This window comes from Barbatula barbatula (assembly GCF_947034865.1).
Source record: "Barbatula barbatula genome assembly, chromosome: 13".
Taxonomy (NCBI): domain Eukaryota; kingdom Metazoa; phylum Chordata; class Actinopteri; order Cypriniformes; family Nemacheilidae; genus Barbatula; species Barbatula barbatula.
In genome coordinates, this window is record NC_136776.1 from 8,429,613 (window position 1) to 8,451,882 (window position 22,270).

At 38.7% G+C, this 22,270-nt stretch overlaps 1 protein-coding gene across 1 annotated transcript in view; it reads right to left on the bottom strand.

The window, feature by feature from the left end:
• Window positions 1-22,270, bottom strand: part of LOC306902955 (polyunsaturated fatty acid 5-lipoxygenase-like) — a gene marked incomplete at both ends in the record, with an annotated part of 43,608 nt that overhangs the window by 9,061 nt on the left and 12,277 nt on the right. The window contains 8 exons of the mRNA XM_079471875.1: window positions 12,420-12,590; window positions 12,709-12,809; window positions 12,951-13,072; window positions 13,181-13,350; window positions 17,166-17,252; window positions 19,477-19,680; window positions 19,798-19,944; window positions 20,079-20,251. Of these exons, the coding sequence (XP_079328001.1) occupies window positions 12,420-12,590; window positions 12,709-12,809; window positions 12,951-13,072; window positions 13,181-13,350; window positions 17,166-17,252; window positions 19,477-19,680; window positions 19,798-19,944; window positions 20,079-20,251 (1,175 nt within the window). The remainder of the gene's footprint in view (window positions 1-12,419; window positions 12,591-12,708; window positions 12,810-12,950; window positions 13,073-13,180; window positions 13,351-17,165; window positions 17,253-19,476; window positions 19,681-19,797; window positions 19,945-20,078; window positions 20,252-22,270) is intronic.

Sequence of the window (22,270 nt, forward strand, 5' to 3'; positions counted from 1 at the left end):
GATATGATAGAGAGAGCTACAGGATATGGGGAAAATAATTTGTGGCTGGAATGGATAATTACCACAGCCAGAGAACAGAGGTTAGACGATTGTGTTGGATGTGCTAATGCAAGACCACATTTATATATTGAACCAGCCCCGTTGTACCAAAATGATACGTGGGGCTATGAGTGTATGCTGGCATTGACACGGATGGCCAGTCCAAAAAATTGTACCACATTGGCAGCAATATTCCCACCAATAACTAACCTTTCACGGGCAGGTCCATTTACACCGAAGAAAGCAAATTATACCTGTTTTGATATTAAACGTCTATCACCAACCAGCAACCTGGGGGAGATAAATAAGGAGTGGTGTGATCACATCATAGTGGATAATGGGACTGAAATAGGTACGTGGGCTAGAGCAGGTTTGTATTATTATTGTGGAGATCGAAGATTGTTTACTAGGATACCTGAGAAGGCAAAGGGAGTGTGTGCTTTGGTAAGACTGGGAGCCCCAATAACTCTGATAGGTGACAGAGCAGTCAGAACGGAAACCATAAATTCAGCAACATTGACAAGAAGACGTAGGAGACACATCATAAAACAGAGAGCAATAGGTTCAAGTGTAGATTTATCATTAAATAGCCCGACATACATTGATGCGATAGGCATTCCACGAGGTGTGCCGGATGAATATAAACTAGCAAACCAAGTGGCAGCAGGTTTTGAGAATATACCCATAATAGCTGCCCTTTTTCCAGTCACCCCAAACAAGAATGTAGATAGGATTAATTATGTACATTATAATGTGATGAGGTTAGCGAATATGACAAGGGATGCCGTAGATGGTTTAGCGGAGCAGCTAGCACCAACTTCACTGATGGCTATACAGAACCGTATGGCTCTGGACATGCTGTTGGCAGAGAAGGGAGGAGTATGTGTAATGTTTGGTGATCTATGTTGTACGTACATTCCCAATAATACTGCCCCAGATGGATCAGTGACGAGGGCATTGGAAGGTTTGAAAACTTTGTCTATAGAAATGAAGGAACATTCAGGAGTAAATAATCCTATAGGAGATTGGCTAGACAAAACATTGGGAAGATGGAAAGCAATAGTAATGTCTATTGTGATGTCTATAGGGGTATTCATAGCAATTTTGATTACGTGTGGTTGTTGTTGCATTCCTTGCCTTAGATCACTGTGTAATCGTTTAATAGTTTCAGCTATTGAGAGACCGGAAAGCCCCAAACCATTTAATATGCCGTTGTTATCCAGCTATACTGACGACCCAGAGGACCAAGAATTTTGACCTCTGTCGAGGTCAAGAGAGGGATTATTGGGATTATGATGTTTTATGTATTATAAATTCATGTTTACTGTTGTTTTACTGTTAAATATAATGATATGAGTATGTCCATGCTGTGCTGGGTTCTTTGTCTTGAAAACTAGTTGGCAGAAGTGTGTAACACGAGCTCTGAGGAATGCAGGAGCAGGGTCTCAGAAAACAAGTGTGTGAGTGTATGTGTGTGTGCGTCAATCGCATCTCTCGGCAGGACCGGCTATTTTCAAAATGTTTTGCAGGAGCCAATAGTTGGGGGAGAATGGAGTCAGATTTACATGTCCCGAGGTGATTGGTTCCGGAGGATTCAACGCCCGCCCGATGAAGGGGAGGAGCCCGAAGAGAGAATCGCCGTCACATATTTTATAAATACTTGTAACCCAGAAGTGTGGATTCAGTTGTTTTTCGTCTCATATGTATGTTGAGAAACAACCCCAGCTGGAAGAAGCTTTTACATCTGATAATAAATTCTACTTAAACTTATTGGGAAAACGATCTCTTTGACTTTTCTTCAAATTTTGAACACGCAGGACTCGAGTTTAAAAAGTCCGATAAGACACAGAAAACCTACCTGTGTAACTGAATTGTGTACAATTAGGAGGCAGAGGCAATGTATACAATTGGGAGGCCTGGGAAACCTAGTAGTGCCCACTGACCAATCTATCTAAGTTGAAACATTGTATACTATAAACATCTTTATGGATCTTGGAGGATTTTTATTGTGATTTTTATTATGGTTTAAACGTGCTTTTACATTTAATATGCTTTATGATTTCATCATTGATCACTAACTGTGCATAATATGTTAAAAATATAACAAGTGTGTGAGTTAACCAAAGGACTTATTTGGAGTGAACTTTCTGTACCAAAATAATATGTGTGTGTGTGTAAAGATCAGATTACGCAGAGCTCGTCGAAATTTGGTGAGGTATGGGGTCTCCACAAATAGTCGGGACAAGCAGCGTGAACTGAGGAACAAAGGAGAGGCAGCGGATTGGACGTGTTCCCAGGATTTCACATCCGCGAAAGGACATTAGCTTCTCGAGCTAATAAAAGACACGATAAGAATTATAAATACCATGTAAAATTGTTCTTCGGGGTGAGTCCTTTGTGAGATATCAGTTCTCTTGTAAGACTGAGTCTGAGGCAACTCACCCAGCAGCTGTTGTATTTTTGAATCTTCTGATCAATAAACTTCAAGATTTTACTTTGACTGGCCTCTCTCCAATTCTGAACACGCAGAACATTGAAGAATTGTTCAACAATCTATAAAGAAAAAAGACTTTGCTTTGTAATTGGCCTTGTATGTTGTTACATTAAATTCCCGCATATATTAATACAAACCCACAAAAATGAATTGTGATGTTTTTAAGCTTACTGAATACATTGCTGGCTATATGTGGAGGAGGGGATTCCTCATTCATTTACTTATCAGTAATCCAGGGACCTACTTAATTACTCTGTATTTTGAAGACTGCACTAGACGGAAAGACGTTCTACGGGTTTCAGCAGTGTCACACAGGTAAGATTTTTTATATAACCACACTTTGATAAACTGTTGATGGCAGTTTCAGCATGTTTGTGATGTGTGGAGCTATACAAGGACTTTAATTTTGAAAGTTTTTTTTTGTGAAGAAAGGTTGTACACAGAAGTATAGAGGAGCTGGGGACAGGCGGGAGGAAAGAGAAGGGGAGAAGGGGAAGAGAAAAAGTTTGAATTTTTCTCGTGACTGTTGATTTTAAGTGAACAGCATTTTCACAAGTGTCGAGGTGAGCTGATGAAAAGCTGGACCGAGCTTGTGCTGTTGTGAGATCCAGCCGAACGTGATAGCTGATTCTGAAGAACTGAACTGCGCGTGTGTGTGTTATGAAGAGGGGCATTGCTCGTCGTGCTGGGTGAGATGGTCCGACGGCCCGAGTATTGTCTCCGATTTAAGTTTGGTCATTAGCAGTGTTTTTTCCTTTTTGAATAAACCTTCTGCATACTTTCTGAACTGGTAACAGTTATGTTTTGAGCGAATCTGCGTTAATGTGTGTTTTTTCGTGGAAAAGAGTGCCTCGTCTATTGCAAGCACTCATGTGGATGCTATTTTTTGTGAACTGTTTTTCTTGTTGTCATTAAAAAAGGAAAGAGACTTTCTGTTTTTGAACAGGTTGCCATTTCCTGATTAAATTACCCTGCCATATCTGGAAACTCCAACACCAGCTTAGTTCTATGGTGAGGTAAAACAGAACTCTGGGTTGTGAATCTCATTCCGGTATGTGGACTGATATGAAAAAAATATCTGATGTGGAATGTAACATTTATAATTGTGGGAATTAAGATCAATCGATATAGAAATGGATGAGTAATTTTGTTTTAATCAAATGTATTTTCCCACGTAACATGATTAAAGTTTAATAGATATGTTTTAATCATATAACCTTTGTTTTAACCATAATGTGTGCTATATAACCATTGAAATTTTGTCTAATTACATGGACACAGAAGGCAATTAAACTTGCAAACAAAGGCTGGTTTCAGAAGATTTCCTGCCAGATGCTGTTTTGCAGAGAACGGAACGTGGTCAGCAAGAGTTCAACAGGACCTGATTGGTTGCTAAGGGAATTACGACCTGGAGACGGAGGGGGTAGCAGAAGACATTAACATATTCTGTTTTCTGTATATATGTGTGTGTGAAACTTCCTGAGTTGTTGTTGTTGATTCGTATGGAGACGGCAACAAACCAGCGCTGTGAAGACCTTTTAAATCTGATGAATAAACTCTATTACTTTTAAAACAGTTTGTTCCCCTCATCCTTCCAAATTTTGAACACGCAGGACTAGCAAAGATCTTTAATCCTAAAAATGTAATTTTGAGTGTAGGCCTACTGAGCATTCTATCAGAACCGTTGTTTTCCTATTTCTGTTTGGTTTGAACGTAATTGAAGAAAAGAGACTGAACAAAAGAGTTAATCTGAACAAAGCAATATTTATTTTTTGTAAATTTTGTTGTGGTGAAAACATACGTGAAATGAAACAAGAGCTTATCTCCTGACTATTGTGTTTTTTGTTTATTTTTTACTGAACACTTAGGTAAATAATTCTAAGTCTACTGTCTCCTTGGAATAGGGGCATTCATCCTGTCTCGTAGGCTGGTAGTCAGGAAAAGGAAAATTAATCAAACTCTAAGAAGCTACCGTGTACATTTTGAGTCTTGGAGCCTTCTCCTCACCAGTCATCACTAAAAGAAAAATTTCTGCATTTGCGTGTGACACTCTGTGACGTTCACCGAGGGCCAGGTTTAAGTCCTAGTAGTCGAGAGGCACACAACGCGCAAATTTTATATATATTGACTTTATCACTTAAACTTGATAAGTAACAAATAAAAAAAGAAGAGTTGGATTTAGTTTTTGTCTTTTTTCTTACTTGAAGTTCGGTTTGTTTGGTACTTTTGGTCTGGACCAAAAAATATATGATATAATATTCCTGGTTCGCTTAGCATTCACACTGGCATTTTATCAGTAAACCAAAGATTTTAACAGTGAACCTAAAAGCACAGGGGTAAAGCCACAACCTGATTGGTCTTGGCTTACGTGACGTGTATCATGTGATGGAACTCTGAACATCCATAACAATGATGCGTGCTGTCACAAACACGCTCATTTCTGTCCTCATATTGTGGTATTTTGATCAGCTCCGAGCTCACGATGACCACAAAAAATGTATATCAAATATTGTTCACACATCTGTCTAAATCTATGTTAGTGAGCACTTCTCCTTTGCCGAGATAATCCATCCACCTCACAGGTGTGGCATATCTGGAGGCTGATTAGACTGCATGATTATTGCACAGGTGTGCCTTAGGCTGGCCACTCCTGGATCTGATCAGGCCACAAATGGGCATTGACACGAAGAAATGCCCTCAACAGTGATCGGAGTATCTTTCAACCCTCAAACCTATGTGACGATCTGCTCTACTGCTGTGGAAATGTGTAAGCGGTGCGAAATAAGGACTTAGATGCAGGAGATGAAATCAAAAAAAGAGTTTATTGATCCAACTTGTCAGAAATCCAGTACTCAGTAAGACGGGGCATTCCCGGCTCGAAAACCTCAAAGGATAACAAAAAACAATAATCCAGAGAAGGCGAGCTAGCGCCAGGTCCGTCTGGTAAAGCAGGGAAACCGAATGGGAGAGATAACGTCCAAACCGGCCTCAACGAAGCTGCTTAGAAAAACGCAGAAACAAAACACAGACCGTAATCCGAAACGAGAAACAAAACACAGACCGTAATCCGAAACGAGAAACAAAACACAGACCGTAATCCGAAACGAGAAACAAAACTCAGACCGTAATCCGAAACGAGAAACAAAACTCAGACCGTAATCCGAAACGAGAAACAAAACTCAGACCGTAATCCACATGGGTCAGTGAGAAAAGATGACAACGCCACAACCAGTGAGAGAAACACTGTGGTATAAATAGAGATCGCTAATGGGGAACAAAATGTGTGCAATGAACAAAATGATAATCGGTTAAACCAGTGACCAGGTGGGAGGAATGTTGGAAGTAAGAAAGGAAACCAACACCTAACAATCTAGAAGTAATAAAACCATAGAAAAAACATAGTACACCAAAACATAACAAAATGAGACCATTGTACCTATCGCACTGAGAAATGATACCAAATATGCAAATGAATATTCTTTGTTCTTATAAGAAAATGGAATTTTATACATGAAAATCCCTCACCTTTCGGCGAAATTCACCGTTTTGAAACCAAAAAAAGTGACCTACATGAATCGTGTAAATTCCATGAAAAAAAATTGGGGGCGTATTCATATTCAGTGAACTGCGAAAAGGGGCAAGTGCCAGAAGGAAGCACGAGATTTAGTGAACTGCGATTGTGAATTGCGAACAGGTGCGCCTGCCAGACGGGAGTGCGAGTGCATGGAAATATTAACGTAAAGGGCCTTGCATCACCAGTGCAGACCACCATCAGAAGCTGAAAGCACACCTGGCCTCGGCGATTTACCTGACTGAATTTGGTGAGTGATGGTTTCAATCATTTTAATATTTTCTGGTATTTCTAAGTTAAGTTACCCAGGAGCTCTGTTGACAGACTTAGCAAACGTTAGCTACAGCTTGATGAATTGAGTCATTGAACACCGCGGGAGAAATCAGAACGTTAGCCAGCTAGCTAAAGCGCCATGGAAAATTATTAGTTAACGCTACCGTTTTTGAGGAGATTTTGAGGTGAGGGGACTGACAAGGCAGAAGGTAAAGTGATCCACCGTTCTATCAATATGCAGACCTGCCAACCCGACCGGATACGCATTTGGACTTCAGAGTACGCTTGTACGATTTGTCACTCTAAACTACACAAAAACCTGGTGATGCCTCTGCTGTTGCTTGATTTGAGGACTGGGCATACACAAAGAGTTCGACCAATCATAGCACTGTTTTCATCATAGATGTTGCCTCTCCATCTTTCACGGACAAAAAGTTGAGTCGTCTTTTAGTTTGATGAATGATGTAATTAACCAAAGGAGTGGCAACATGAATGTACCAACATTTAATGCAATCCAGACGGTCAAGTACACCCTGCAGTCCAGGGATAAGACAGCCATGCAGCTCTTCAGAAGGGACGATGCGAAGTTTGGGGAGGTGGACAGAACACGATGCAAGAACATCAACTCTGCAGCAGCAACATACAAACGCCAGCAGAAGATGAATCAGAAAGAAAAGCAGCAGCAGCAGAGCATGTTACGAAATGGCTTTGGACAGAACCCAGATGCAGGCAGACGAAGGTATAACAAAAAACTTTATTAAATCAAACACCCGCAATGGGGAAAAACAAGAACAAAAACACACTAGCCAACAAACACTAGAAACAAACACCTTCCACGAGGGGAAAAAACAAGGTCTATATAAAAGAGAAATAATAAGTCTACAAACTGGAACAGGAACAACATGTAATCCAAAGACAAGACATCCGTGTTAAGCATGAACATTAGACAATGCACCGACACTGAACAGAGGGAAACTAAGACTATATAAAGGGAGACACTAACGAGGAGTGATTACATGGGGAGAGTGGTGACAGTGATGAACATTAAAACAATGTTCTGCGCGTTCAAAAATTGGAGAGAGGCCAGTTCAGAAAACGTTGAAATTTATTGATCAGAAGTCTCAAACAAACAGCTGTTTCGGTGGATTCTCAGACTCAAAACAGTCTTAACAAAGAATCGACCCCGAAAAACACATTCAGAAGCTTATATATTTTTCGTCGAATCTCTTCTCCATGGCGGGGTCCAATCCGCTTTTCCTTCTTTGTCCTGTCTCAGCAAATCAGCTCACTGCCTTGTTTTTCAAACCACCATTCATCTGTAACAAATTATAGAGGCCCAACATGCTCTGTGCGTAACCTGATCTTAACACACACACATAGTAATGTCCTGTGGAAAACCCCACAGTATCAGCGATTAATTCTTGGTTACACACAACTCACACACTTGGTTATATTTTCAACATATAGGTTATATTTGGTTAACAATAATAAAATCCTAAAGAATATTAAATGTAAAGGCACGTTTAAACCACAATAAGATCCTTCAGTGTACACATTTCTTCCCCAAAAAGAAGTTGTGTGGTTGTTGTTACACACACACACATGAGCAGAACATCCTACCCCCACTCACTGACCACATTCCGATCTCTGGCAACATCTAGCAACTGTAGAACTCTCAGCTTCAAGCAGGAAAATACATCTGATTTAAACAACATCAATCATCCATTTTTATATCGATCCATATATGGATCTAAATTCCCACAACAGCTGATGGGAATAAAACCCTAATTAAAGTGAAACACCAAACAGACGATGGGAATGAAACCCTTAAGAAATTACAGGAGATAGGAGGGTGGGTCTAAGAGACATAACAGGAAGACACGTGGCATCAAGTAACAACATAAAGCCACATGTCTCCACACGTAACACAACAGAAACCCGAAAGACGTGGCAATGTCATGACTCTGCCCAGGGAGCTTGAAAGCTCGAGACAGGAAGGACAGAGTCCTAACAGAGCAAGTATGGTTCCCAAGCATCTGGCAGTGCTCAGCAGGCCAAGAAATAGAATGCTGAAGAAGAGAAAAGGGCGAGGCTGAGACATGTGGCAAAACAGCGAAAGCGGGCCATGGAGACACTGGTGGTTCAGGCAAAGAAGAAAAACTGTGATCTGGTTCTGAGAGTATCACAAACTGTATTGTAAATTGTTATCTTTGCCAATAAAATTTATTAAAATCTAAATTACATAACATTGTATTGGCTATCAGTCATGATAAAAGAGTAGGCAAGTTAAGTTACAGCATGTCCACCATCTCTTGTGGGGGTTATGCATTAAGCCATTTGTGGTGCCCTTACCACATTGTGCCTCATACACTGTAAAATTTAGACCCAGTGCCAGGCTGGCATGAAATGGCTTTCATAATACATAGAAAAGGAGGCCATAATAATTTTTGACTCATGGCTGAAGTTAAGTTTCTCCAGATCTCCCCAGGTTGGCAAAAAAAGCATCTCAAAATGCATCAGATTGATGCTTTAAAATATGATATATTAAAAATGTTCTTACGGGAAGCATGGCCCCCGACACCCCTGGTTCGCTTAGAGGGGTAATATCCTTTTTCACCCCTGACCCGTTTTCATGCCTGGATTTGTAATACAGAGATTATAAGCAAGCTTTAAGGTTCTCTGAGCTTAGTTGGAGAGAAAGTGGAGAGGGGGAGAAGAGAACAGCTGTGAAGGTGTGAGTTTGCAATCATCGTTCATTGGTGTGAAGGTGTGAGTTTGCAATCATCGTTCATCTTTCTGAGATAGAGATGCAAATTCTGTGGAAAGTTCATTGTATTGGGTGAATCTCTGTTTCATATTAGAATGTTCTGCCCTTTTGGCGTGGACACCTTGGCATCGGCCTTACACAACAACAACAAATATTGTGATGTCTTTTTTTATTACGAAAGCTCCCAGGATATAGAACAACAATGTAACAACCATTTGAAGTGCAGTCAGAAATGTTTAAAACACACAATATAAAACCAATTCCTTGGCACCATTCATGAACAAATATTTCAAAACCATAATAGCAAATCTTTATAAGCTAACCTTGACAGAAACACAATAAAACCCCTCCCCCATACTTAATAAACTGTAAACTAAAACTATTATTCCCTACACAATCTACTTTAAGTCACACAACCACTGAAAACGTGTGTACATAAAATAATCTAAATCCATAGTATATCCACAATGTCAATATAACTGTAAGGTAATTCAATAAAACAAAAATGATTATCTAAAACACAAACCATATACCATGAGTAATAAAGACCATATAAATGAATCAAAATACGTATCGATTATTACCATAATATTGGTACCTGATTATGCAAGTCTATATGAATACAGAAAGAATAAAAAGACAATGGATTATAACATGATTTATAAAAGTGATGCCAAATAAACGATTCAGATTTCTTGGCATGAGCTGGACCAACAGTCACCCCTAAGATAGATCCCTAACTTTAAGTTTTCAATAAGCATGAACCAAACATGATTTAAAAAAGACACAATACTCTGTGATTTGCCAAAAAATTACATATTGTGAGCAGAGCTGTCTCTATATCAAGCATTCAGGCCGTAAACGCTACTGTTAGGTCTGGAAAAATTTTCTTAAATTGCAACACTGTTTGGGATTTTGTTTGGGTACAAATAATAGTAACCCATTGTTAATCCATTGTTACGGCTTTTGATGCTGTCGGTCAGCTCATCGAGCTTCTTGCGGAATGTCATAATTGCTTCCTTCACTGGTTGCTCTGTGAAAAGCATATCTGGATATTCGCCTAAAAACCGCTGGGGGAAAAAGAAAAGATCAAAATTTGTCATTATTTTTTTTACAAGGTAAACTGGTACTTTATTTAAGCTCTGGAAAGTTAATTTGCAATAGGACACTTGTTGGGGTATGGTGGTAAAAAATATTTGGGCTTTAGAAAGCCTACATACTTTTAGTTTCACTTTTATTTTTTATTATCATTATTAGGGGCCAAGTCCCAAAGGAGCGGAGACCCCTATTGTATCATTTAGTTTTCTTCTTCTTATAATTGTTTGTTCTTCCACGATGGAAGTCTATGGCACCCTATAGAACCATACGTTGAAAGTTATGAAATTTTGCACAAGATACTGGACAGTCCCAACGTTGTCCAGAGAAAATTTGTCTCAATTTGCGCAGTCCAACATTTCAATTATATTTTTGCCCATAACTTCTGAACTGTGCGCCGTAGAAACAAAATCCTTTTTTCCGCTGAATCCTGATGCACCACATGACTTCATTTTCTGTCATGAAAAGTTACTGCATTTTGAATTATTCGATTTGTACAGAATTTGGTATGTAGCATCTAGAGACAGTGCTGACCAAAGGTTAAAGGACTTTTGATTGGTGAATTCGACAGAGAGCTCGCCGACATGGATTTCAAGCTGTATCTTTCACGTATCAATACAAAAAAATTGTAGTCATGCACGTTCATCGCATTCCATGTTCCACATTAAGACTCTGCGCATTACAGTAGCAGCCATCTCGAAAAGTAAAAGTATTGCATTTCTTGTTTCTAGGCCTAGAAATTGATTTCGATTGTTTTGAAAATTGGCTCAAACGATATTTGGACTGAGCCGCACAGACAGGGTCTCTAAGGTCGAGTTGGGTTTTTTTGACCAGGGGCCTTATAACAGCCACCTCATATGCTTTAGGCACATAGTGTCAGAGATTAGTTAATACTAAGAAGAGCATCTCTTTAAGTAGATTTGTAGATGATCTAATGATTTTAGATAGTTAATCATGAACTAAATAATTTCCATTTCTCCTTAGGGGTGCTGTAGTTAGTTGTTTGTTCAGCAAGTGTCGCTTCTGGTTGCATAGTTAACCTTTGCTCGCATATCTTCAATTTTATTTGTGAAGTAGTTCCTCAATTCATCACTGCTATGCTAATATCCAGAATCAGAAGTTGCAGACGATTTATTTTTGTTAATTTAGCCACTGTGTTAAATAAAAACCTAGGGTTGTGCTGGTTTTCTTCTATTATTGATAAAAGGTAGGCGGATCTAGAAGTTTTTTGGGCTTTCCTGTATTTTCGAATACTTCCATGCTTTACGAAATACCTCTAATTTAGTTTTCCTAAAGTTGCGCCACATTTTTGTGCCACTTTCTTTAGTGCCTGAGTGTGTTCATTATAACATGGTGTTGGGCTGCTACCTTAAATCTTCTGTAAGTGCAGAGGAGCAACTGTGTCTTGCATTTCCGTAAAAATTTTCGGTGGTAATGTCAAGATCTTCAACGTTATTACTAATGCTAGGGAATTGAGAAAATTCAGGAAGATTATCGAGAAACAAACCTTTGGTAGTTGCAGATATTGTTCTACTATATTTGTTACAAGGAGTTTGATTTTGCAGCCATAGGCCAGTAAATTAAGCATGATACCAGATAATGATCCGAAATGTCTTAGCGGTAAGCCAATAGAGGCTTGCTCAGTGGAAACAGCTGACATTGCTTCTTGGATTTTTAAATCCTGACAGATTTTTCATTTTTGGGTGGAGTGTCACTCTAACAATATTGCGATTATTGATACTGGATTGCATTCGTTAATTAAAGTGAGTTGTTTTAAACCTTATAAATGAAAGATATTTGGAAGAATGTTAGAAACTGACAGTTCTGGGGCAACATTGACTAACAAAGCAGGAACATTGACAATGGTAGTCAAATGTGCTTCAGAACGGTTTCTGAAAATTTTAAAAATATACAGTATTTTTTCTACTTTGTTTCTTTAACTGTAACCACTGTCACAACTGTTTGTAGAGTGTAGCAAGCAAACAATATACAGCAATAAGTAGAATTTTTTATGTATTTGAACCAACATACATTTCAAAACAATCTTTGGCCTTTTATCTCGTACCTTGATGCTGTGTTCCCTCAGCTAGTAACAGGTTCATTCTTTATCACGTGATTTAAACAAGGCTACTGCCATGTCCATTACAATTTCAAATTGATAAACAAATCAGATATCAAACCTCATTGTCCTCGAACTGAGTGAGGTCCCAAACTGTCCCTAGAAGTTCTCTGGAACAAGCACGGTCAGGCAAAGTATCCATGATACGTTTCAGATCCACTGTGCCCTTCTCTTGGGGATGCCGTGTGCGCATGGTGGAAGGACTGTTGGGAATCCAGCCATACCACTCATACTAGAAACACATAAGATTCTCTTTTAGACATCACGCAGAAGCAATGCTTAGATATCGTGCAGAATACTGCCCAGCACTTTCTAATGCTCTTGCAAATGATCTTAATGTGTTATCTCACCTGTCCAAAGTTGACTGCGGCATGCTGTGCTGAAGCTGTGAATATTACCACAGTGAGGTACTCGATTAGCTCCTCTCGAGTTTCCAGAGACTGTGGAAACTCTGTAAACAGTGACAATTTGCTTTTATCATTGTGTACAAATTAAGTTGATTTGATGCACACAAAAACATGCATATAGAATATACAAGAAAAGCACAAATGAACGTACACTAACAATTTGTAAAAGCTGAACATGTACTCACTTTTACCCTTGGAGTCCTTCATGCCAAATTTGGAAACATCCTTAACAAATTCTTGAATCTCCAGATCTTTTTTAACCATCTCATTGTTGTCATAGTAGATCTTGATCACTTCGTCAACAAAACTACAGGAAGATCCATAACATGACGCATCAAGAAAGAAGTTCATTGGGCAAATTTTTACTTTCTCACTAGTAGTACAGAATCTGAACTGTTGTTACCCTTCCACCTACCAGTTTATGGCCCCCCAGATCTTCATGCCATCATCTCTGTAGTAGTACTTGGGAGTGTTTTCCATTCCTCGAGTTTTTATGTCCTCAGGGAAACACATGGACTTGTAGGTTAAAGTCTCCATAGCCCTTTTCATCAATTCATCAATCCCATCAGCACTTACACTACTAATCTGGATACAGAAAATTCAGTAAATATTTTGTTTAAATATTTTAATAAATTATCTAGGTCATAAGCACATGCTTTGCATACTGAATAAGACCATCTTGGAGATTAAGGGGTGATGTTTATTCAGGCTGTTATTGTGTTTGCAGATACATTTGTTGTTTCGTTTTTAATGCAATTCCAGCATCTAAGGCTTTGCAGATACTTAGGAAGTGAATACTATCTAACTAAATACAGTGGCTACATTTACAGTGAGGAATGCTGGACAGCAGGGATGGTGTTCTTGGGATGGTACTCATCATTCTTCTTCCTCCAAACACGTTTAGTGGAATTATTTTGGTCTCATCTGACCACATGACTTTCTCCCATGGTTCCTCTGGATCATCCAAATGCTCATTGGCAAACTTAAGACGGGCCTGGACATGTGCTGGTTTAAGCAGGGGAACCCTCCGTGCCATGCATGATTTCAAACCATAACGTCTTAGTGTATTACCAACAATAACCTTGGAAACGGTGGTCCCAGCTTTTTTCAGGTCATTGACCAGCTCCTCCTGTGTAGTTCTGGGCTGATTTCTCACCTTTCTTAGGATCATTGAGACCCCACGAGGTGAGATCTTGCATGGAGCCCCAGTCCGAGGGAGATTGATAGTCATGTTTAGCTTCTTCCATTTTCTAATGATTGCTCCAACAGTGGACCTTTTTTCACCAAGCTGCTTGGCAATTTCCCCGTAGCCCTTTCCAGCCTCGTGGAGGTGTACAATTTTGTCTCTAGTGTCTTTGGACAGCTCTTTGGTCTTGGTCATGTTAGTAGTTGGATTCTTACTGATTGTATGGGGTGGGCAGGTGTCTTTATGCAGCTAACGACCTTAAAAGGTGCATCTTATAGTATTGTATGGCACAGCATTGTTATGTGATGATTAAGGAAAATGTTTCCTGTCTTTATGCAGCTAACGACCTCAAAAGGTGCATCTTATAGTATTGTATGGCACAGCATTGTTATGTGATGATTAAGGAAAATGTTTCCTGTTGTGTTTTAAATCCTCTGCAACTTATTTATTTTGTACTTTGTGACTTGAATCTGGCTTATTTTTCTTCAATCTAGTACAAAGGTTTATTTTGTTCTTAACAAATACTGTAAATTTACAATGTTTGGTTTTTGGTGCATCAATGTTGCACACTTGTTAACCACCTGATGTCACACACATGCGATTTGACTATCAGTCGACTAAAGGCAAGAAGTTACAATTCTGATTCGACTGTGTAAATCCTTAGTCGAGGACACCCCTAATGTTTATTTGTGTAATTTATAATGTGCGATGGTGGAAAATGAATTTTCCCAAACGGTATTAGGAAAATTGTCCAAGTCTGGACTGGAATCCAGACCTCTTATTCGTGTCATCAACAAATGAAATCATTCAAATAATTCCACAGTTTAAAATGAGCAGTGCGTAAGCATTGAATATGTACATGTCAGAAATTCAGAGACATATGGTGAAGATCTTTACACAGCTTTATCATCTTATATTTATCTGAAGCGACCAACCTCTCTCTCATATTTAAGGATCTTGCTGCTTCTCTTCCGCTAAAGATGCACTAAACATCAAATGCAGCCATGTATTATGCCAACTGTACTCTATAAATGAAAATTAATTTAGCCGACGCTTTTACAAAAACAACTAACAAAATGAGGAACAAGGCAATCACCACACCAAAGGAGAAAAATTTATAAATACTATAAAGTACTATACCCCTAAATGTTCAACTACATCAGGTTGGTGATGGGTTATGGTTCTTCATTTTAGATTTATCATTATTAATCAGTATGTGAAGAACTTTTCATCGTAAGACATATAATAATTTTTTGAAATTGCTTTTGTTGTTTGCATGTGTATCTAACATGCTGACACAGTATCTAAATTCATATTCCAGTATTGTTGGGATAAATGTTTATCATAGTAAAAAGAAGCGCTGGATAAGCATTTGACATTCCAGCAGTGTTCTTATCCACAGTATGTCCATATTTTATATAACAAATGCTGAAATTGTCACAGATGTGCCTTTCAAAAACAGAGTACTCAGTTGAGCACAGTCATCCGATATATGAGCCTTGACTGTTAAGCATGAATGTGGTGGAGGTGTAGTCTGGTTTTTTTTGTAACCATACTGGGCCTCATTAATCAATCTAACGTAGAAACAAGCGCTGATCTATAGGCAGAAATCATTTTACGACAGGGTTCACGTGTGATTCATCAAACATTGGCATGCTGCCAATCTCATTGTATGAATGATATTGCCTTAAAAACTGATATCGGTCGTAATTTACATATCACACCCCTATAAATTCAGGGTGAAGACGCCTCGCCTCTAGATTTGGCAACATGGAGAAATGTAATCCGTCCCAAAATGAGGAACTTTACCAATTTAGAAGTTAAAGATTAACCTTAAAAAGTGGAATCAAAGGAAGTAAACAAATCATTTGGAAAGAGATCAATGCTGCGGTCAACAGCGTTGGTGTAGTGAACCAAACTCCAGCTGAGGATTGTATTTTTTATTGGATATTTATGCTTTGTACAAATATTTTATTAAAGTTCACACTGAAAGTATTGTTGGTTTAACTTACTGAATTTCAATTTAAACAAAAATAATTTGACTTTGTTTATGTGTTAACATAAAAACAAATGTTGACATAAATTACTGATCATTTATATAGAATAATGCAATTAAAGAATGTGTCCATGCAAATGTTTTTATAGTTTCTTATTCCGTTAGGTGAATAAAAAAGGGTCTGTGGCGGAGGAGACGGGTGATTTTTCGAAGCAAGATAAAGGTTTAAAATCTAATGCTGCTAATCTTGCATTCCTGGCTGCTTAAATCAAGCACACAGTTTTATGTTTGCTTCCAAAAAAAATTCTCTTTCGGAGAACCAACACAAAGCGAGGCAAACTCGAGCTGTGACCCACTGGACGCCTTCCACCCATCAAAGCACCTTCTAAACTTGTAATTTCAAACAATTAAATGATCATATAATTAGGCTAGAAAAGATACATGCATATTTTGCATCTCTCTCTTGTTTAACTCTCTTGTCGTCTTCACACACAGACAAAACTTATAATGTCTTGTGTGCTTTAATGCCCTTCAAATAGAACATATACTCTCCTTATGAATTGGAATCGTGGCAGAATATCCAGTGATGTTCACTTCGCAGGGCAGTTTCAGTTGTATTGAACAAACCTCAAAATATTTTCTATTTTTCTCTTAGCAGAGAGGGGTATTGCGAGGATTGAGAACCGCTGGGCTAAGGTATACTTTCTTATGTGCCACGTAAATACGTGGTCCATGGTGGTGGTGCTGATGAATTTAGTTATTCTACTCTCTCCGTGTACAAATTATATAATAATTGCAATGTTAATTGTTGTGCATTTGCTTGCAAGTGATTATTTATTGATAAAATGTAGTTTTATTTTATTTAAAATGCTCTTTTGAGTACAGTGTTTGGCGTCTATTATTCACAGACTCTCTGGATACATAAAGAAAACTCGCAAAATCATGTTCTGAATTAAGTGATCACTCTGTATGTAGCGTATGCATGACCCCCGCCCCCCACTCTGTCACAAATTAAAATAAATCTAATTTATGTTTGATCCCAGCAAGGTAAAAAACATGGAAATCCATATTTATATGGAAAAGTCACATCCGTGGTTAACACTGTGCACCCTTAAATGTACAGTACATCAAGGACAGAAATTACGGCTTGCCAGCCAAACACTGTAGATATAATCACAGAATTGCGTTTGGATCCTATCAAATTAGATGCAAACCTACCTTGCTAAAGACCCCGTCTTTACTGATGAGATTTGCACGGGCCTGTGCATTGATTGCAATCGTGTAACGGACATGAGGTGACAGTAACTGTAAGAAGCAAAACATCTATTTAGTCGTGTGCATTTAATCAATACAAAGCATAACCTCCAACAAAAAAGTGGTGGAATGGAAACTTTTGCTGCGTGTCCCTAAGAAAACATTGGGTTTTGGGCCTGGTGGTTGGACTTGTGATCAGAAAGTTGCTGGTTCAAATCTCATTGCCAGCAGGTCATGACTGAAGTGCCATTGAGCAAGACACCTTACCCCTGATTGCTCTGCAGTAATGTGCCACTGTAAAAAACTACTTGTAAGTCGCTTTGGATAAAAGCGTCTGCCAAATGAATAAATGTAAATGTAAATGATTAGAATTTATAAATGAATAAACGTGCCAAGTATGTCATTCACGTCTCTGTGCATGGATCACGTATATAATGGAGCACACAAATTTAACTCCCAAGGGAACTGAATTGCCGAACTGCAATGATCTTCATATATTAAATAGTTAGCTCTGTCTGGGTAGATTGGCTTCAACACTTTAACTATTCAATTTAATGAGTGCACATTAAAGCCCTACACATTAGATGTGTACCAATCAGGGGGCTGTGTCCTTCAAAGGCTGCATTTCAAGACTGATTGCGTCACAGGAGTGAGACTGAAGACTGGTAAGGCTGTCCCAATTTAAAGGCTTGTCAAACGCAGCCTCAAAATCCGACCTTCTTTTCCCAGGCTGAGAAGCAGGCCGTGCATAGACATTTTTAGGGGCAGTGGTGAAACAATCTAAAAAGGGCAGTAAGGTTTGGGGCAGGAGAAGACAGCACACGCTCTTAGAAATGCCTTTTTTCTTATCACACTGTGGCACTCAGTGATTGTGTTAATCTTTATTTTGTGTTGTACTATGCTAGGTAAAACTATTTGAAAACATTTATAGTAGCCAAAGCCATTATTGCATTTTCATAATAATGGTGATTTGTTGAAATTACAATTTTTTTTCAACATTATTGGCTGGCCAAAAGTGATATTGATGTATTAACATTGACAAGAAAACTGTTTTAACATTGATTCAATAGGTTTCACGTACTCCCTTGCATTCTGGGCTACTTAATATGTTAATATGGTCTTAATATAATATTATGTTATAGAGTACTGGTTTTAACTAAGAATATAGATTATAGTGGGAAATGTACTGTTCTTAAGTTACAGTGTGCAAAATGGATGCCCCCCCAAACGTACATGGCCCTGCTGAGAAGGATAGTACGAATGGATCCCTCACAGATGCTGCTATCCCGAGATTCATTAGGGGCCTGTAATGGCTGTATATTTTCAAATATAAGATCAAAAAGTTTATTAAATTAAATTAAAGTATGTAATCTGCAGAAAACCGTCTCTGTCAATGTCACGATTCTGCCGCATCATGTCATGTTTCTCTTGGTTTAGTGGCAGGATCATGACAGAGTCTCATGTTTTGTGTGGAGAGAGGCGATTATGGTTTATTTGCTTTGCCATAGGCTCTCTCCAGTCTTGTCTCTGTTCCCATCCTCTCGTTTCCTCGTTATTGATTGTTAATTAGTTCATGCCCCGCACCTGTTCCCCATCTTGATTATTCCCTTATTTAATGCCCTTGTGTCTTCTGTCTTGTGCTGATCTATTGTGGTTTGTGTGGTGAATTCATGTGTCTAGTCTAGTCTAGTCTAGTCTAGTCTAGTCTAGTCTAGTCTGGTCCTCTGTCCTTGTCTCACCACCCGTGACCATGACAGAATGAACCAGCCAAAATCGGACCCAGCAGACAGAGGGATCAATGTGACAGAATCATGACTGTCAATGCTTTAATGTGTCATAGGCAACAGTAGGTGAAGTAACTTGGATATTCTCGGTACGGTTAAACAGTCTTATTTCAGTTAGCCTCACAGCCTTAAAGACAGAGACCTTGTTTTTATATGCAGCCTTCGAATTGGGACACAGCTACTCTGTATGGCGCCCTCATCTAACACACCTGATTGAATTCATCAGCAGAGACTGGAAGATTTGAATGGGGTGCGTCCAATTAGGAAATCATACAAAATGTGCATAGCTGAGGGTCCTCCAGGACCAGTTAAAAAACCCTGCATAACCTTTCGTAAGGTAACATCTCAGGTTATGCAGTTAAACAATGGTTCCCTGAGGACCTGACGCTGCATCTCTTTGCAATGGTTTATGCATTACTGTCCACGTCACCTCGTATGAGTGACACAATCTTCACCAATATTTACTTGACTGTGTATGGAAAGACTCTTACCTTGTATACAGGGTGGACGGAAGAAAGCTGTCTGTACATGGCTACTTCAAAAACCTCTGATATCAGATGTGTCTTGAGAAGGTGTGTGACCATCTGGTGTACATTCAAGTCTGAAGATTTTACCCACATCTTGGCAAGCATCCAATCGTATTCATTGTCATTTGGGAGAAAGATCGGGCTCCTTTCCCCTGGTTTTTGACTGAGCTGTTTCAGCCAAGCAGACATTTTGGTCAAACAACACATACGTCTGAGCAAATTCCCTCACTCAAACTTGGGTAATTCATTTTTTTTGTTCACACTGATTCTTTATGGGACACATACCTGAATGGCAATTGGCACAATTTGGTTGTGTTTGTTGTTGTACAGTAGGCAGATGGGTGCAGTCAAATAGTACTGGGTGTTTTGACTTGTCCTATTGGCTTCCAATCCATCCAAGATTTTATAATCCGCTATGTAGATGTTTCCTTCCTGTGAGATATTTTATTTAGTGTAAACAATTGTATCGTTTGAAACAAGAAGTCTGTAAGCTAAAACCACATCACAACCAGCAAGTCTTGGAATTGATAACTGACAGCTGTTCTAGTTATTGACAAGTTTCTGACCTCTATTTCCTCTTGTAAAGTGAGACCTCTCTTCAGAGAGCCCTCCACCATCTCATGTGTGACTGGAAATGTCTCTGGAAGATTCACACACTTCTTGATCATGACAGGATTGCAGCCATTTAAAAACTGATAGCCAAACAAGTAATCCGTATTCCAGTCTTCCGCCACTTTCGCTGTCCAGTTATCAAAAAAGAAATTTCAGTCAACTTTCAAAGGTTTTACACTTATATATCCCCCAAATTGTTAGTTTTCCACAATCATTCTTGATAAAGAAACTATTCAAACCTAGAAGAGGAATTTCATTGATGTCCCTAACAAATATCTTTTTAAAATCTGCCATTTCATGCCAGGACTGAAGATAACTTCTAATCCAGTCAATTACTTTTGCCACCTGCCTGAAATAGAATATATAATTTTAGGCATTTATAGACAACTCTGTAAAATTGAGAAAAAAACAAGTACTATGACACATTTGCTAAAACGTACGCTTTAATGATATTCCGCCAAAAGTCTGTAAATTTTTCTTCATCAAAACGAATGTCTAAAGGCAGTTCATCCACTGTGGCATTTAGGCTACGAGGAAAGCCTTCGCGGGTCTGTGTCCAACTTGAACAAGAAAAATGACATAATTTAGTTGTACAATTACACCAAGAATTACCACAAGGTAAAGCATTATTATTTCTTTATTTGGTTCTTTTGATGTAAACGGCAGTTTAATTTATAAATGAGTAAATTAGACGTTTGTTGGTCGCCTTTTTTAGCGGAAATTATATCTGAGAATTGGCATGAACAAAGGCAACTTCCATTTGGAATTAAAAGAATCCTTGGCCAAAAGGCTTGTCCAAATTTATACTATGAAAGGGGAAATATTTTGAGGGAAATTGAGGAAAGTACTACTGCAAATACGTGCAAACTTGAGAGAAGATCTTTCTTGACATGCATGTTCAGTCAGTTCTACAATAGTCCTACTACTTATGTAGTTCCAAACACCGTTCTGAAGATTTCAGCAAATTATTGCACATCGTAGTCTTAATGTCCTGATTTTAGTTGAGATTGAATATTCAAGTTGGTTATTCATTTTTGGTCTCCATTTAATGAATTACAACAAAGTATGATGAAAGCAAACATAAAAATATAAAAAGTGGTACTCTGTTGAATAATGACGCAATGGAAAATTCTTCTACATGATTACATATAAAGAACGTTACTTGTTCAAATCTGATTGGCGCAACGCACTCTGTATGAGGCACCGTGTTGTCTCAGAGTGTGAAGATCGCATATAGATCTAGTGGAGATAGCTGTGACTCTTCTCTAAACTGCACAATCACAATCATGTCAGGGTCTTTCTTTCCCACTGAGGTGTCAAGGTCATGCAAAAAGACATTCTCCTTAAGTATCTATGCTTGGGGGTTGAGGCACCCCTTTTAACAGAAGCCAAAAATGGACAAGACAGACCTACAATGCAAAAAATGTCTTTCTTACTTAATATTTTTGTCAGGTTTCCCAGTACACATCAGGAAAATGCATCTTGATTCAAGAATTTTTAGACATGATTTAAATGACCTTAGAAAATAGCCTTGTTTTAAGAGAAAAAATATGAAAATTCTGTGAATTTGTGCTTAAAACAAGCAAGAAAAATCTGCCAATTGGGTTAATAACCAGATGGTTTGGACTTAAGTGGACTTGGGACTGATTACGCTTGACGGGAAGCTGCATTGCGTGCTTAGGTACTGTGGTGTTGACAAACCCACACAATAAGATCCTTAAGGCATCGGCTTGGACGTGGGGATTTTATTAGGATGAAGTCTTCTCTGCTTTGTATGTCACATTTGTTTAATGCACTTAGCCCTGTCTTCTCTGCTGCTTTGTGTTTTGGACATTACATTTGTCTAAATATGACCCTGTGTTATTCATAGTTGGATTTGCACAAACTAAACTGTTCACTCCCTCTCCCCGCGGATACATACAGTATATAATCACTGTGCCTCCTTAGAAATTCTGCACCGTCCACTGTATGTTCATCGTGGAAACCTCGACGCAGTTTGCCTCTCTGGCCACCGATTACACCACAGTCATTTCATCACGCTGATCTTTGTTGAAGTCAATTCAGTTGCAGTCTGTTAACCCTTTAAATCTTTGTACAGTTAAGCTTTCATCTCCAAATGTTGCAAGTGCTGAGCCACTGACAGTGA